At 40.1% G+C, this 17,116-nt stretch overlaps 1 protein-coding gene across 1 annotated transcript; it reads left to right on the forward strand.

The window, feature by feature from the left end:
• The first annotated feature begins 7,559 nt into the window (after positions 1-7,559).
• LOC117822336 (FXYD domain-containing ion transport regulator 6-like) lies at positions 7,560-16,597 on the forward strand. Its single transcript, XM_034697013.1, has 9 exons — positions 7,560-7,790; positions 10,042-10,098; positions 12,088-12,111; positions 12,338-12,361; positions 13,311-13,385; positions 15,952-15,988; positions 16,080-16,117; positions 16,223-16,259; positions 16,353-16,597. The coding sequence occupies exons 2-8, from the start codon at positions 10,047-10,049 to the stop codon at positions 16,225-16,227; spliced, it is 255 nt and encodes an 84-aa protein (XP_034552904.1). The 5' UTR covers positions 7,560-7,790; positions 10,042-10,046; the 3' UTR covers positions 16,228-16,259; positions 16,353-16,597.
• The last annotated feature ends 519 nt before the right edge of the window (positions 16,598-17,116 follow it).

Consider the following 17,116-nt stretch of genomic DNA (forward strand, 5'->3'; position numbering starts at 1 on the left):
CAAATCCATTCACTTCTCTCCACTCCCTGTAGAGTGTGATATAGTGGACTCTTTGGCACAAAAACAATCATTCTTGGACACTGCTCGCTCCCTCGCCGGATGCCATTAATGACATCATTGCTGTCCTACACTTAAAATGTGCAGCTCAACGTCTGCCAGGGATCAATAATAAGTAATGTCTCTGTCTGCCATTTTGCTTTTTACTGCAAAGCATGATGGTATGTATTTATTAGTGATCATCGGTTGTACACTACTCATCAAAAGGCATTGTGAGGCCTGATTGGTGCAGTATAAAGAGTAATACATAAGAGGATAATTCTCACTCCTCTGCACTAAAAAGTGTACTATGGAGTGAGTGTTGGAGGTTTTAAACAAAGTCAGTCTCTTTTGTCCTGCTCCTGTTTCTTAACACTTTATCCAGGTTTATTGGAAAAAGTTCACATCTGCCCTAAAGAGAAATATAGAATAAAGAATGTCAAAAATGTTTGGTGCTAGCGTCTATTGACCCCAATTACCCCTATTTTAATGGACAATGTTTTCATGGCCTGCACATCGTACCAAAAGGATGTAAAAATAGTATGGGAGGTTGAGCCTTCAGTTATCAGGCACCTCTCCTTTTGGAATCATCTACCAGTAAGGGTCTGGGAGGCAGACACCCTCTCTACTTTTAAGATCAGGCTTAAACTTTCCTTTTTGATAAAGCTTATATAGGGCTGGCTCAGGCTTGGACCAGTTGCTAAAGGCTTACACTGCAGAGGGAACTGACACACTGTTACTAACCATAGACCTTTTGGAGTTCCTGAGCTCCATTGTCTCACAGGTTCCTCTGTCTCATCACTATCATCCCTCTTTCTCTCTCCTTATCTCCTCTATTCCTCTTTCCAACCCCAACTCTGTCGATACAGATGGCTGTCTAACATGAGTCTGGTTCTGCTCGAGGACTCTGCCTGTTAAAAGGACGTTTTTCCTTGCCATTGTAACTAGCTAAATGCTGCAAAGTGCTCTACTTATAGTTGATTAAGGTCTTTGTTGATCATTTAACATAGAGTGGTCTAGACCTGCTATGTTTGTAAAAGTGTCTTGAGGTAACGTTTGTTGTGATTAGGCGCTATACAAATAAAGATTGATTGATGTCCAAGGTACCTATGGATATACACTCAACAACATACCCTGCCCACTGTGTGCTCAAGAAGGTGGTGCATCCACAAAGCCAGGTGCTATAGAGGTCCGTGGCTTTCTCTCACTGTGAGGAAAACCATTCAAAGTTCTGCTGATGAGGCAAACTTGTTCTTGATTTGAACCAAGCTTCATTTTAGGACTACAGTGACACACTGCTCTATGAAAGAACAGTGTTTGTCAATCAAGAAAGCATTTTATCATTGCAATATCTTCCTGGGACTCATTTGAGCTTGTGAACTGGTCTATCATGTGTCAGTCACAACATTGGGGTTTTTAACATGGTCAGGTATTTCACCTGTACTATCACTCCAGGGTATTGGTGTAGCTGTCAGCTTGCCAATAATGAGTATGTGTTTGAAAAATCACTGAAGCTCGCCATCCCTAATGTGCTTTCTGAAAATCGCTTTGAAGGGGATAACCACTATAAATGTTATGCAGCTCACAAGGCTGTATTTTCAAAGTCCACTCTTTTATTCTTATAGCACCCAAAGGTCCTTTTGCAGTGTTTCATACTAAACTGGACCCACAGCTATGCTTTGATGACTGTATGTGTGATATGTGTGCTTGCAATAATGATGGAAAGTTGCTGTGCAACAGCTTGGTCCCCTATGTATTCAACTGTTGGAGGAAAGAGGATGACATTCATGACTAAGGAACAGCGTTGGGTTGTTTTGACAGAGAGAAACTCACTATTTCCCTCTAAATCCACTTCTTATTTCTATCTGCCATTCTCTTAGTGCCTCAATACATAACTCTAGATTAACTCAGCTGTAAGAATGCCCACTTTGAGCTGTGTGCAGATGCCTGACTGTCCAGGGTTCTACCAGCTGTAATCAAGGCTACATGTGATGTTGGCTTCTTATTCAATGACTATATGTATATTCAACAGACTAAATGGGGCTTCCATGAAAAGAGAAAAACCCTTATGGTACAATGCCAAACTTTTTGCAGCACTCACACTGACATAGCATTGAAGTTGCCTTTACTTCTTCCACAGAATGCACTGCAAATTTCCCCCTGAGACTTAATGAGCAGATGGTCTAAATTTAGTTTTTCCTCTGTTTTTAAACTGATAAATAAATGAAATGTAAGTTTTTTAGTTGCACCATGTACGGCCAAGAAAGGAATAAGACCATTGTATGACATAGGAAGCAAATGCTGTTCCCTTATGTTCATTACTGATGGACCAAAGTGTTCAAACTGAAGTATTTTAGTGTGTTTAGTTTAATGTACTGTTCTGATCCTGTCCCTGTCCCACTGGTTCCTTTATCCAATGTCAAATCCTCCTGCTTTTGAGCTCACAAATTTACAAGATTTTGTTTTTAAAGCCTCATTAGTGGACATGTAGGGTTTTTCTAGTTCTCTGGTAAACACTTTGAGATTCACTTGTTAGCTAGTAAGGCCAAAAGACCCAAACAGGTATTAATGGTGGGTGAAGACTTTAACCATGACTAGTTAACTGGTAGGGTCAATAATGCCCTAATTTGTGTAACTAGTAGATACGGTTCAACTTTCTGTACCTGCTTACCCACCAGTCACAAAAAAAAATGCACAGCTTCAGGATACTGCTCGATTTTCAGTGGCTGCAGGTCACGCTTTTACATCAGCTGATGGGACTTTGCTCTGGTAGACTTACTTTCAACATGTGACTGTGCTGAATGACCACAAGGGAGGCAAGGCTGTGTCCTGAAAAGAAACAGTCATGATTTTCATTCATGGCACCTCCCTAACCACTTGAAGGGAACACCTCCAATAGGTGATAAAAATTAATCCGCCACATGTTTCATGTGGATATCTGAAGAGAAAAGAAATAGGACACATAATGTGGTTAGTTACAGTATTAAAAATAAAAACAGGACAGATACTCTGAGCCTCATTCAAATAAGGGGATGATAATGCCTTCTGTCATTGTGCTAATTCTGACATCCCTCATGCTCTTCTGAATATAAATTTAATTGCATATTAAAATTTTGATCCAGGCAGACTTAATTAAACTAAGATTTAACTCCACATTAGAATGGATTAGCAAGGACGGCAGAAATATTAAATCTATAATCTCCTAAAAATATCCCCCCTTCCTTTCCCCCCTCCCTCGTTTTTTACTCTTCAGCTCAATGGGCAGCTTGCTTCGTTACCAGTGGATTACAATAATGAGCCGGTGGTGTTTCTCAGCGGCCAGACAGCTGTAGTTGAGACTGTAGCCCGTATCACCCTGACCTTTGAGTGGCCTAGCATAGAAAGTTTTACTCTGCCCAGCAACTACCAGAGCAGTCAGCAGTCTGTGCAGTAACTACTGTGGAAAAGCACAGGATGACCTGGCAATGCCAAACAGTTTGACAGAGCTAAGCTAGTGGAGAGTTGGCATGAAGCCCATGTACCAGGCTGTTCACCATTCTGCCAGGGTCATGGTGCCTGTTGCAGAGTCCCAGAGTCCCAGAGTCCCAGAGGAAAGAGTACCAATCCCCCAAGAACTCTTGTAATATGGCTGACAACGCAGGACCTTTCAGACATTGTCACTGGAGTGTGGCCCCTGTTGCTTGCCTGGGAGACACTGTCTATCAATCAAGGTCACTATGGATCAATCTGTGATAACAGGAAGATTGTTTCTCTACCTATCAGAGCCAAGGTATAACCACCCACCCCTGGAAAAGGCTATCTGTTGAGCAGGGATACCTGCCACCCTGAGGACAAGACAAGTTTGTTGCTTTTGGTGACCCTATACATTTTTCAAATAAAAAAAGTGAAGACAAAACACCACCGTAATGGGCGCTGACATATTGTGCAGGTGAGATTTGTTGAAGCCAAGGCATGCGCAGAGGTAATCTGGCTGATGAGGCCGTGGGATTGACATTACGTCCTTTCGACTAACCACAACATAAACACATTTAATGTACCAGCAAAGACCCCTAAAGTCAGCAAGTTTCACAATAGAACATTTTCCTGTGTTTAATAGAAGCACACGCTCATAGTAATGGAACGTTCAGTGACTCTTTTGTTTGTGTGCATTACATTTTCTCTCCTTAATCCTTTATACTGCAAAGGTTAAAGCAAGCTTCAGCGGCCACACTTATCAACAGAGTTGCTAATCAAGAGGTCCCATCCCCTCTTTCTAAAATAAAAACTAATAATTACCAGTGAACAAAAAATGCACTTGCACATAAATCAGTATAATAAGAATTAACTTAGTCTTTTATTAACTTCAGTCATAACTGAAGCAAGGCGTGGGAAAAAATATGTTCCATCTGTTATATTGGAGGGGGCAAACTTTATGACCTTTACTGCAGCCAGTCTCCAGGGGGAGCTCTAAATATTTTGGCTTCACTTTTGGAAGGCAGTTGTGTCATCCATCTTTTGATACAGTTAAAGGAGGAAGTTACTCACATGAGGGGTTAAGTTGACTTAGGACTTCTTTGCTTCAAACAAAGTTAAAACCTCAGGTAGGTGGTTGACCTGCTTGAGGCTGTGTGTCAGGACTACGTGTGCCGGTGCCCAGTATATGAGCAGGCCAAAAACACAGACTCCTGTGCAATGTGAATGCAACTAATCACCCTTTCAAAGCTTGGCAAGATAAAATTGACCAAGGATAATGCCTCTCAATGCATGTTTGATATGCAAGCTAATGGTGACAACAGAGATATAGTATAACAGTGTCCAAGAGCACATTACTGAAAACCCAGCTATGGTAGAGCAGCCCCTTCTGATTTAGGTTCAGCAGTATTTTAGCTGAAAATGGTCCATCTTTTTGTTATTTTTCCAAGCGCAAATAAAATATTGTGAGATTTTTTTCCTCCTTATAGGTGCTTCACACAGTCACTGTGCAGGTCTTTGTAGCTGGGGCTTGTGCTGGCTCTGTTTACCAATTTACTTGTTCTGAAAGGAGTTTTGAAGGATGCCAAAGTGTTTTTGATAGCATCCAGTTTGCTGACTTGAACAACCATGGTTTTGTACACATTGGCAGACATCTGATTGTAAAACTGTGCTGTGATTTTATTTTGTTTCTTCCACACACAGTATGCTACAATTAGTACTTGGACAATTGGCACATTAAAAGGAACAATATGTTAAGTGTTTTTGAAATATAGCTGTGTGTTTTACCACTTAAGTGTCCTTTTGTATCTTCACAGATCTTATTTTTCTATATTTTCATGTCACCCAGGAAGGTCACCCTCCCAATTTCAAAGGAGATCACCACCATTTTTGATAGCAGCCTCCCAGAAAAGTGCTCAATGATTGTGGCAACAATGAGAACAACTCCAACTATGATATAAGGACTACAGATTGGGAAAGGACCAGTGATATGTCTGTGGTGGGTGGTTCCTGGAGCACTGGGGACTCTTAGACAGTGAGTATTTTAGAGGTGTAATCTAACATTTCCTCTGTTGAGATTTAATGGGCAGAAATAAATTACAACATTCAGAGCTATGATAATAATAGCCCTCTAGTTTACCACATGCTGTCATTACATTGTTCCCAAACTCCCAAATAGTTTTAAGAACTTAACATGTTTGCCTGCTTGTTAATGCTTTTAACCCTCAGTTCTAGTAAGAGTGGAAGCGTCAATCTTGAACTCTATCTTGCCCTTTATTATGCAAACTGCAAACTTAATTTGACCACCAAAATAATCAAGTACAGTTTAGCAAGAGATGGGACGGTGTTATGACCATTCAACCGCTTATTCTCTTAACAGCAAGAACTAAACAAGGACTCCACAGAGCCCTTTTAAAGGAATGAGAGTGTGGTTTTTAATTGCATTTGGTCCAATTTAATTAAGAAATGCCAGAGAATCCCCTATGGTAATTACTGATTAAAAAGCAGGTGAGGCTGACAGGCATGGCCATCAAAAGCTACCAAGCTTGCAATCCAATCACTGCTTGTCATCCAAGGACACTTAAGACTCATCTGGGTGCCATATTAATTTGAGCCCTCATCTTTAGTTCTGTGTTCTAGCCTTAAGTCAATCCCCAAGAGAATTGAGTTTAGTGCATGCCCCTTCTCTCTATTCATTCAATAGTTGTCTTTCTGAGAGCATTTTCTCACCACAAGACTTGAGAAGAAAATACCCCAAAGAGTCAGAGCTGCTCCTCAGTGTTTGCATATGCCTTTCAAACACAATTTTCACCAGTGTTGCTTGCTTGAGAGAACCTGACTTTACTTTGCTCCAGTGCCCTTTGACTGTGAGTTTTCTTTTCTGTTTCAGCGGTCTGCTGTGATAAAAGCATCTTGTATGCAGGTAAAAACTGGAATCACTGCTAAAATCATGAACAAGATGTTTCCTCCTGAGCGAAACATCTGTGCAATGTGGCATACATCCCTGCTTTTTACCCCCATTAAACAGGATAAGGAGGAGAGTGTGAGGTTCTCTGGTTGGGGATGATGTTTACAGCCAGTCTACCTTATCATACTTTACTTCTTCTCGATTCAGGAAATGGTTTAGGTTTGTTTACCTGCAGTCTGGTCTTCCTTTGTTCATGCAGGAGCTGCAGAAAATCTAGCTTCATTCTTGAACCACACCTCCATCTAGTGGAGGAGGGAAATGAAGCTTATTTATTCCACAGACCACAACCTCAAGTGACTATCATTCTGTACTGCCCTGTTGTAATTAACTGTGTTTCATTACGGTTCTGTGCAATTAGTGCCATTTCACAATACTATGTGATAGTTTTTTATGTTCTAAAGTAATCCACTGTACAAAACCTGCCAAGCCTTTCTTTCATAAATCAAATGAGTCTAAAACAGGCTGCCTAATGTGTGTATCGTCGCATGCATTTAGCACAGCTGTTCTCAGAAAAAACATGTGTGAACTGCATTTTATCTGCATTAAAGGGCCTTGTTGTAGCAGTGGAAAAGTATTGTGGTAATGAACCCCAGTACAGCATAGGGCACCCTAAAAAGTTTAGTCTGAATCTGATTGAGATGAGACCTGTTGTCTTCCCATCTTAACTCCACCCATGTGTTTGCTACTACAGGAACGTGTTATGTTGCAGCTTGGTGTGGGAAAGACCTTGGTGAGACCGTTTTCATATAGCTGACAGAAAACTATTACTGAGTGACAGACTGCAGTGGCCATGAAAGTACAGTAGTGTTTACGCTTTTTACTTCATTGCACTGAGCCACTCTCCAGAGCCAGTGAATTACACCACAGCACAACATGCTCACTTGTTGATGCTGCTGCTCTGTCTCTTATATTTGGCTGAGTGGGAAGAAATGAACATGATCTACAGCTAATAATGAAATGATATTTTGGTGGGAATAATCTCTCTGATCATGAAGTGTAGCTCTGCTTGTGTTGTTTACCACAGAGCAGGGCAGCTTAGGGTCACCATAAGGAGGTAACTTCAGAGGCTGAGCCTTCAACTTGCACCCCGCCCCCCTCTCTCCCCTGCACCATTCCTCAGACAAAACCAAAGGGGGCAGCTTCACTTACTAGTAAAGCCGACTATTCAGTGAGCTTCATAGGGGGGTTTTCTTATTTGATTCTTGCATGATAACATCTTCGCATGTCATATTGCCTTTCTTTCTTTGAATAACTTCTGAAAACTTTTGGCAAACTTCGGGCTCACTGGGCGGTGATCAAGTCTCACTTCACAAAGTTTATAGAGGGCTAATACGCGGTAAGTTCTTTAAAGATTTCTAATTGACGCTCCTCTGAAATGAATGCATTATCTGGAATACATCGTCCATGCCATAGTTGCAAAAAAAGTGAGTTCAAACTCTACAACTTGCAGAAAAAGATGCCACACGTGTCCACATGTTTTTGTCTTGCAGAAGTTTACCCCTCGTGCCCCTTGTTCATTAACCGGAGAGGGTATCCCGAACAAGACTTCCAACCTCTAGCCTTTAAAGAACATGCAGCCACTGTTAAATTTCAATGCGCACGTTTTTTGCTCCATGTAATGTTGAATGAGTGAAAGGGTTTTTTGTTGGCACTGTTGTATCTGTCTGGAGGTCATGCCACGCCATTTGAGAAGTTATAAACAGTGTCCTGGTCCATAGACTGTATAAGGTCCTGTCACCTTTTGTCACTCAGAGCGGCACTTTAAACGCACTGACTGCAACCCACAACACTTGAATAGACCCTCATGTGTATCGCGATAATTAGCGAGATCGTCAACGTTAATTTCGAATAACAGTACTTTCTCAATGGTTTGGGTATAACGAAAAATTAATAACTTTCTTTCTTTTCTCAGTATTTGTGTAAATTTAATGTTTTCGGAACAACCTGTCTTTGGAACAAGCTTATGAAGAAGACTATTTAATTTAACATGAAAATGTTTTGTTGGAAACCAAGCTGCTAAATTATATGAGGTTGGTCTATTTCACCATATTCTTGATATGAGTGTCATTTGGGTTTGCTTATGAGGGTAAATGTAAGCAATCCCATTTTTAATTAGGAACTACCCCTGTTAATCCCACTTTTTTTGTAATCCATGCTAATTAATTTCTTCGAGTGTTGCTTTATGGGCTCTTTCCTCTCTCCACATTATGTTCCACTTCATGACTCAGACGGCCAACAAACAAGATTATTGGTTTGGTTCTTGTAAGAATAACTTTCCGTGTATTCGTTTGATTAAACCTGATTGGCAGGCCTTTGTTGTTAATCCTGCTCCTGGGGTTGAAGTGTTCCTTTCTCTTAGCTCCATGTTCACACCCCCACTTTAGTCATGCATGAATCCCCAGCAGTGCTTTGAGCCCGGGAGGGAGTCTTGGCTTTGATCGCTGCAATCTGAAACATTTTATTCCACTGTTGAGATTTTCTACAAGTTTGTACCTGTTTTTTTATTTTTGTCACTGTGTCCAGGGATTATATTTGTTTTACTTTGCTGAAAAACTCACTTAACTGCTTTCACTACACTCTTCAGCAGTGACCTATAATTGAGCCCCTTCTGCAACTCTTTACTCCAGTCACGAGTGGCCGTCTGGTAGTTGATCCTGAGCCTGTAAACACGTCGAGTGTAACAGAATCTCAAAGAATGTCCCAGATAATATATAGACAGAAAAAACAACCCAGGAGGTTTCAAACTACATGACCCAGCCAAAAAATGAGTCTAAGCCCACTGACCAAATATCACATGCAACTCAACACCAACCTCACCTTGCACCCCATCAACTGCCAAGTCCCATTAACTGATGTGCAGAGCCTGAAATAGACCCTCTTTCCTTACCCAGAGAAAGAAGGCCAAACTATTAAGACACATATTCTGATAACATGGCGACCCTGTGATGGAGCGTCTGGCCAGGATGGCGCTTTGTGTGACTACCTTGGATTAAAGAGCCTTTCCACTGAAGGCCTTTTCATCCTGGCCATCTGATCAAATTTACGTCCTTTTGTGCCTCTGTAGGAACCATTCTAAAGTTTACTTAAGTTTTTTTCTGGTCTTTTGTTTGTTTATCAGAAATGGCTGTCATTGCCAGTTGCAGCTGTAGTTTGGCTACATTTATTTGCAATGTTTTTTTCATAAACTCCTCTTTCCAGATTACCCCTATCCCACAAAAGCATAATAATAAATACAAACAAAAATGTTAAATGAAACATTAGTTTCATTTCAGACCCCTTACTGCCCTGAAAAACAACAAGAAGTAACCTAAACTTAGTTGAACAGGTGGTTTTTGGACTTTGAATACAGACCCCTCTTTGTTGGAGAGGCGGTTTGAGTTGCAGGGTTATTTTAGACTGAAGGGAGGCAGGAAGCCACAAACTTTATCTATAACTCACAAAAAAGCTTTAATGTCTTGTCATAGTAGCACACTACCCTCTCCAAACTCCAAAATGTGAGCATGTTTCCTTTCAGGGATCAGACAAAGACATTTATTACTCCTGTTTATTTTAAAAAGTGCTTTCAGCTATGCCTTTCTTATCCTCAGGTACAATGGATGTCCTGGTGTTAGTGGCATTCAGCTCCTGGCTGGCTCCTGCATTGGGTGAGCATAAACAGCATCTTTTCTGTTCCCTCTTAGAAATCAGCCTTGCTGCTTTCTGTAGTGTGTGTTTCACAGGTTCCTCCATGCTAAACCATGCTGTTATGTCTGTATAACAGGATCAGCGTTTGGTAGGGAAGTGATGGGTAAGTTTGCTGCATTAGAGTGGTCATAGCATGGATGTTTGATATCTTTAAATCTTTGTTTGATGTGAGTGGCTCTGTTTTTTGTTTGGAGAGCAGAGAAACATTCTTCAGTGTCATGTGTATGTAATATTTTCTGTTTTTAATAACTGTACCTCAGTGTGATACTTCCACAAAGGCCATGTCAGAACAGTGTAAATGTTTCCACTATACAGCAGTTTGACTAATCATTTATTCCGACTCCTGCCAAGTTGTTTCCATTGTGAATGCAGGTCCTGGGCTTTGGTTTGCTTTTCTGTGCGCCCTGCATGCTGTCAGTAGCTTGATGTTAAGCAGCTTTGCCTCCACTCAGAGCCTTTTCACCTTCTCTGACACTGAGGTCTGTTAGCGTCAGACCTTATGTTAAAAGCTTGTTAGTAACAATATGGTAAAATGTTTTTTGTGGCTTTTTCGAGGAAGAGAATAACATTACTATGTGCTGCCTGATAATGAGGGCAGAGTTAAATGTAGCTCTCTAACCTGCCTTTCCACTAAACAGAGATTTGGAGTGTGTCAAGAATTACTCAGTACATCATACTGTATCATTCCTGTTTGTCAGATTTGATAGACACACGCATCTCATGAACATGTTTTCTTTTACTTTTATGACTAAACTTGATGAGCTGTTGGAATGAGTTTGAAAAACAAACTTTCTACAAGATAAACAGATTATCATTTTGATGCTTCCAATATCAGTCGTCAAAGTTGAGAGATAAGCACGACTGCCTGACATTTAAAAAGCTGCTCACAGTCTTGAATATTTTAATGAGAGTTGTAAAAAATAACACATTAATGATGCAAAATGTTGCTGAGCACAAGCAGAGAAGTATTTATCTGACCCCCATGTGCCTCTCCAAGGTCACATTGTTCTCACTCCTAACACTGCTGCTCAAATAAACAAAGCGTTTTTGTCTTTATTATCATTCCAAGTGAAGTCATCTCCTTAATTATTCCGGTTGTTTTCTCGATCACTAAGCAGATGCCAAGAATTGTGTTTTGGCTACATACCGAATGCAGTGTGCTTTCTAGTAACATTTGAAAGACAGAATTTGAGCACAGCCAACATGTTTTTCCACATGGGAGAAGAGATGTGAAAGAGCAGGCTGCTCTTTGCTTTCCTAGATCCCTGAGAGCATGCAGAAAAACACAGATCAGGGAAATAAAATACTTGCAAAGTATGCAAACAAAACAATGAAGAGAAGAATCTTTTTGAGTTCTGGTGCACTAGGGAACTGCATTGATTTTTGTTTGACACTTTCAGAGGTTAGTGGAGAAAGTGAGCATTTAAAGCTCCTGTGGGGAGTTTTCAGATGGTTATAAAACAGACTGAAATTAATCCTGATACACCTATATGACCTAAAAGAGCAAGCAAGAGTAAGATAAGGATGATTGTTACATAGCTGTTTATACAGCTAAAACCAAGGCTATGGGGTAGGTGACAGAGGAGGTGATTAACTGCGTGCTGCTAAAACACCTTTTTTTCATGGTAAAGATTTGCATGAAGCACTTCACTGTTGAAATAAACGTTGAACTTTCTTACAGGAGCTTTAATGTGTGCTCTTTTTTTAACATATACATATCAAATGTGAATCTTTTTGAGGGGATTTCTGCAGAGTGCTGCATTTAGAACCTTCTATGTGATTGCTGTTGTACACACACTCTTAAATAACACAAGTTAGAGTGTGAAGATTAGCTTTCTGTCCTCTTTGATGACTGACTCATGTCCACCACCATAGATTTGACCATTTTCTGCCACACTTCCATATGAATGTGTTTTAATGACTTGTGATTTTCTTTCTTTTGTTCACAGCTTCATCTGCAAATGAAGACAAAGGTGGGTATTATGCATACAGAAGCTCAGAAAAGTCAAATTAAGATAAGCTGCACACTCGTCTCAGCCAGCGTATAAATTAGTACTGGCACTAAAGTGGCTAATGGCTAGATGAATGACCAAGACCCTAAAACTGCAGAATAGCTGTCACATCATGAGTGCTCTGTGAAGTGTGTCAACGGCTAAATCTGCTTCTCATTTGTTTCCTCTCTCTGTTCTCTCCTGACAGACTATGACAGCGCGTTTGAGTACGGTGAGTGCTGAGCAGATAAACGTGTCCTTTTAATGACCAACTCTGTGTGCAGGAAACATCTGGGAAGTCAAGATGAGTTTTTGCATTTTCCACTTGTTTTTCCAAGAGTGATGGAAAACGTTCACCTCAAGGCCAAGCTTCAGGGGCAGTCCCACTGCAAATACTTCTAATCCTGTCCACAGTAGGCTTGAATTTTAGTCTGTTTCAGGAAGCAAAGTGCAGAGACTGACTCAGAATCTGCACTGATTTGTTATGATGAGACAACATACATAGAGTTCTTGTGTAGGAGGCACTTTTTGACATTCCAGCCACTGTCGGCACCCTGTTTGAAGGCTACAAAGCAGTGGTTCTAATCCGGGGGTCAAGCTTCTCAGGGTTCCCAAGATAAAAACAGGAATTAGAGAGAAAATGTTATTCCTACTGCACAAAGTTCTGTTTATTTTCTTTGACCCTTTCCTCTGTTTGATCTTTTGGGGGGAAATTCTGGGTACTTTCATCTACTCTGGCCTTGAAAAGTGAATCTAATTATAACTCAAGAGGGAAAAATTACTCTTACAAAAAATGTAAGTAAACAACACCCTGTAAAGTTTTTGGGTCTCAAAAAGAAGAACTGATGAAAACATTTAAACACTCTGGATTTTTCCCAAAAATTGAACTTAATCATGCTGTTGTCAGTCTTTGCATAAGTTACTCTTAAGTCTCCAGTAAGCTGCAGAGTTGACGTTGACCCTGGTGTTCACAGTTCTGGTGACTGCAGCTCACTGGTATTTTTGGTGTCCCAACATGTCCATTGTGGGCTGCTGAATATCTCTGCAATGCTGCTCTTGGATCAAAATCTGGCCTCACAGAAGCCCTCCAATTGGATTAAAATCCTGCTAATCCTGTCTTAAAATGTTCCTATGTTACCTTTTACTACTGCAAGCATTCTGAAGTTTCTCATTCATTCCAGATTATGAATCTCTGAGGATTGGAGGTCTGGTTTTTGCAGTGGTTCTCTTCCTGATGGGTATTGCCCTCATTGTCAGTAAGTGTTTGACCCCTCAAGCTCTCACACACAGAGAAACACATACAGCAGATGTGTAATGCTCAGCGTCATTGTCACCACTGTGTATGTGAGTTGACTTCACACTCTTCTTAACTTGCACGACACTGCAAAACAAGCAGGCCTCTGTCTCTCTCTCCTCTTTCAGACATCTGGAAAGGAGGCACTAGTGTTTCTTGCACAATCTCAGCAACACAACCCTCCTGTGATCCCTGTGTCACAGCAATTTGCCCTTTATACCTTATCCCTTTCCTCACTCAGCGTCCTTCCAAGGTTCCTCCTCCCACCTGCCAGTTCATGCTGTCAGTGCCAGCAGTAGCCCTGAAACCAAAACCAAACCATAAATAATTCATATGAACCCACACACTCAGCCAAACTTCCTGCTTCTGTTACTTAAGATCAGTGTGGTTTGTTTGCTGCACTCTCTGAAGAAATATGTATGAAAAGGGAGCAGATTATATAATAAAACAACAGCCAGTAAATCTAAATTAAACATGTATAAACTAGGTGTGAAAGGCATCGTCTGTCACCCAACTGTAAATATGTCACATCACCACTGCTGAAGAGAATTAAAGCCAGCTGCCATCACTGAGGTGATAGGAAAATCATTAAACATAGATTTCTACCAGACAACAGCTGAAACCAACATGATTCAACTTTTGTCTCAGTTTGAAAGCATTTTTAGTTTACAAGAGAATCATGACATTTGTCTTTGTATTACATTCTGAGCTCGTGTTTCAACTCAATATGGTTTAAAAAATGTCTAATGTTTAAATTTTCCATTTTTAAACAATAACAACTGATCGAGTGTAGCTTTTGAACTCAAGTTTTTAGTGTGTTAGATTAAATTACTCGTTACTTTTGAAACAGCAAATGCTACCCTGAAAAGAAGTTTAGATGCAGAGCATTAAAGCAAACATCCTGTAAGTAAGCGATTTAAAATATTGCATTAACATAAAAGGGAAAAAATGTGTAACTGGTTGCAGAGTCAGCTTCTGGGGCCATCCAGGGTCAAAGAGTGCATAAAGGATGAGCGTTAGCTGTCAAAATGAGCTCCTCCTCAAGATGCTCCCAGCTTTATTCTTAGTCCTGACAGTATGTAGGTCACTAGGCTGGTTTAGGGTTTCCCAGCCGTGTTGGCCATGGCATCTTCATCATCAGTGAATATACTATAACAACATTTAACTTTATGACTCTGTTGCTTAAACTAAATGTCTGAAAAGCTGTATCTGGGCCAAGTGGGCGATGTTTACGGGAGATTGATATGATAACAACTATATTTTAGATCGACTTGTTTGCAAAGGTTTGCAATGCAGCCTTGAAACACCTCTGAACTATAACTCAGTGGGTCAGATGTGTTTTTTATACAGATACTCTCATGGTTTTATTTATTTTTTTATTCTTTTATTAGTTTATTTGACAGGGGTCATGCAAAACAACAACTGTCAAGCCAGAGTTAGCTATAAGCTAATTTTCATCTGTGGTCCCTGGGCAGAAGGATGTAAACAAATGTACAATAGAAAATGATAAAAAACATACTAGCATTTAAAAAATACATAGGCTACGCAACACTGTCCATCACTGATAACAACACATTTAAAATTACATTTCATTGTCTGTAGTTTGATGCATTCAGATGATCACATGATTGTTTTTCCTTGAGCCTTAATTTCAGTTTACTTTTAAAAACACTGAGGCTTGTACAGTCTCTTATATGAGTCGGAATTGAGTTCCATTTTCCTGCTGCTCTGACTGAAAATGCAGACTGTCCAAATGCAGTATTTCTAAGTTTAGCTGAACAGTCTCCTCTTGCTGATGCCCTGGTCTCCCTAAGATTGTTCCTGCAGAGTAACACACATTGTTTAAGTGGTGGTGGTGGGGCCTGATCATGACTTAGTTTATACATCAGACACATATCTGCATAACAAAGAAAACTGTCAAAGGTCATTAAGTTATATTTCTTAATGATTTTACAGTGGTGGTAGTCCCTTGTTTTTTTATCCAGAGATTTAAAAAGAAAAAAAGTGATTGAATATACTGGATGGAGGTGTTAAAGTTTTGAGCAGTGTTTACATTGCATCATCTGTGTTTCTGTGGTGTTTAGGCAAACTGAAGTGGTTCTTAATGACATAACAACTGAGGTTGAATGTTTAAAATCTTCTTATAGACTTGCATATGACAAATGATGCAAACTGGAAGGGTTTCAACAAACTGGCTCATGTATTTTGGGGAAACAACTGAATTTCGCTCTGATTTAGGCACATGAATAAAGTCTTGAGCTCGGGCCAATGAGCTGCAAGCTTATAAGGCCTCGCAAGACTAGCAGACCAGATGGGCTTACTGGCACAAGCTCAAGACTGTGTTCTTGTACCTATCAAGGCGTGGAGCAACATCTTCCTCTTCTCACACTGGAGTTGGGATTGGGGTGTACATTCTGACTGTTAAAGCTGTATGCAATCTCTTAATACAATTTCCCATCTCTTGTACAGTGGAAAAGTCACATTTAAAAATGTTAAATTTGTTTCTCTTGTGTTTTCCTCTTCAACAGGCCGGAAATGTACCTGTTCAAAGAGTGAGAAGCCAAGGTAATGAAATCAGATTTACTGTTTCATCTGTTAAAGAAATACATGTCTTTAAATTGCAGTGTTAACAGATTCATTTATTAATTTTCCTCAGATCCAGAGGTCCTGATGCGGAATCGGGAGCACCAAGGAGTAAGTAGATTCTTCTCCTGTCTTAATATCTAAGACATACATTGCTTATTAAGTAATTAAACTGCCTTTTTAACATGTTTTGGTAAAATAAATCTCTCTCTGCAGCCTAGAACATCCAGAGGCAAAGATCAGAAGAGATCCAGTAAGTATCTTCTTAACAGCATCAGTGGATTCATTTTCAGCAGTGAAAAAAGAAGTAGAAGAAAAACACTCTTTTTTTTTCTCTTCTCTACAGCAATAATGACTGATGCCACCAGGGGGCAGCAAACACCTTCACAGCTGAAGACAATCTTTCCACAAACACATGAAGCTTCTTTCTATTTCATTATGTTACTTATGTCTTTTATAATGTTTTTATCATCTACACCTTTTACTTTTGCGATGATGTGCCAACTTTATATGGCGTGAATAGTGTGATTCTCATTTGTATTTTTTGTGACTTTAAGTGTAATGTCAAATAATAAATCACATGTTTAGAAATAAAAGCTTTCTATTGTTCTGTATAGCCTATAGTCTCCCTCTCTGTGTCATTAGAGGTAGACCGGTGAGCAGCCCCTTTTATTTTGCTGCACTGCTGCTTGTGCTGACACTGCAGACAGTCCAGTTACACATGCAGTAGTAACTAGCTGCTCTGAGGGTGTGAATGATTTATGTGCTGCATTGTGCAGATCTTGGAGAAGGCTGTCCTTAAAGAAATGCACTTAATTTTACTCTGCATTCATTGCTGTCCATTGGCAGAATTTCCACCGTAGTGAGTCAAGCAGCTGTGATTGTTAAAGCTGCAAATGCAGGCTTATTTTCTCTCTCTGGATCTGCAGGAACAGGTTGACTGCAATGCACAAAAGACAGAGACTGCTGCATTTTGAGCACACCAGTTCCCATATGATGAAAAAAACATTAATTTCAGTTAAAGATGCAATGCACAGGCATATTCTGGCAATCATTTATCACACATCTTTACATTTTATCCCCTAAATCACTCATATATTGGGCTATACC

Source organism: Notolabrus celidotus, chromosome 12 (genome assembly GCF_009762535.1).
Source record: "Notolabrus celidotus isolate fNotCel1 chromosome 12, fNotCel1.pri, whole genome shotgun sequence".
In the NCBI taxonomy this organism is placed as follows: Eukaryota; Metazoa; Chordata; class Actinopteri; order Labriformes; family Labridae; genus Notolabrus; species Notolabrus celidotus.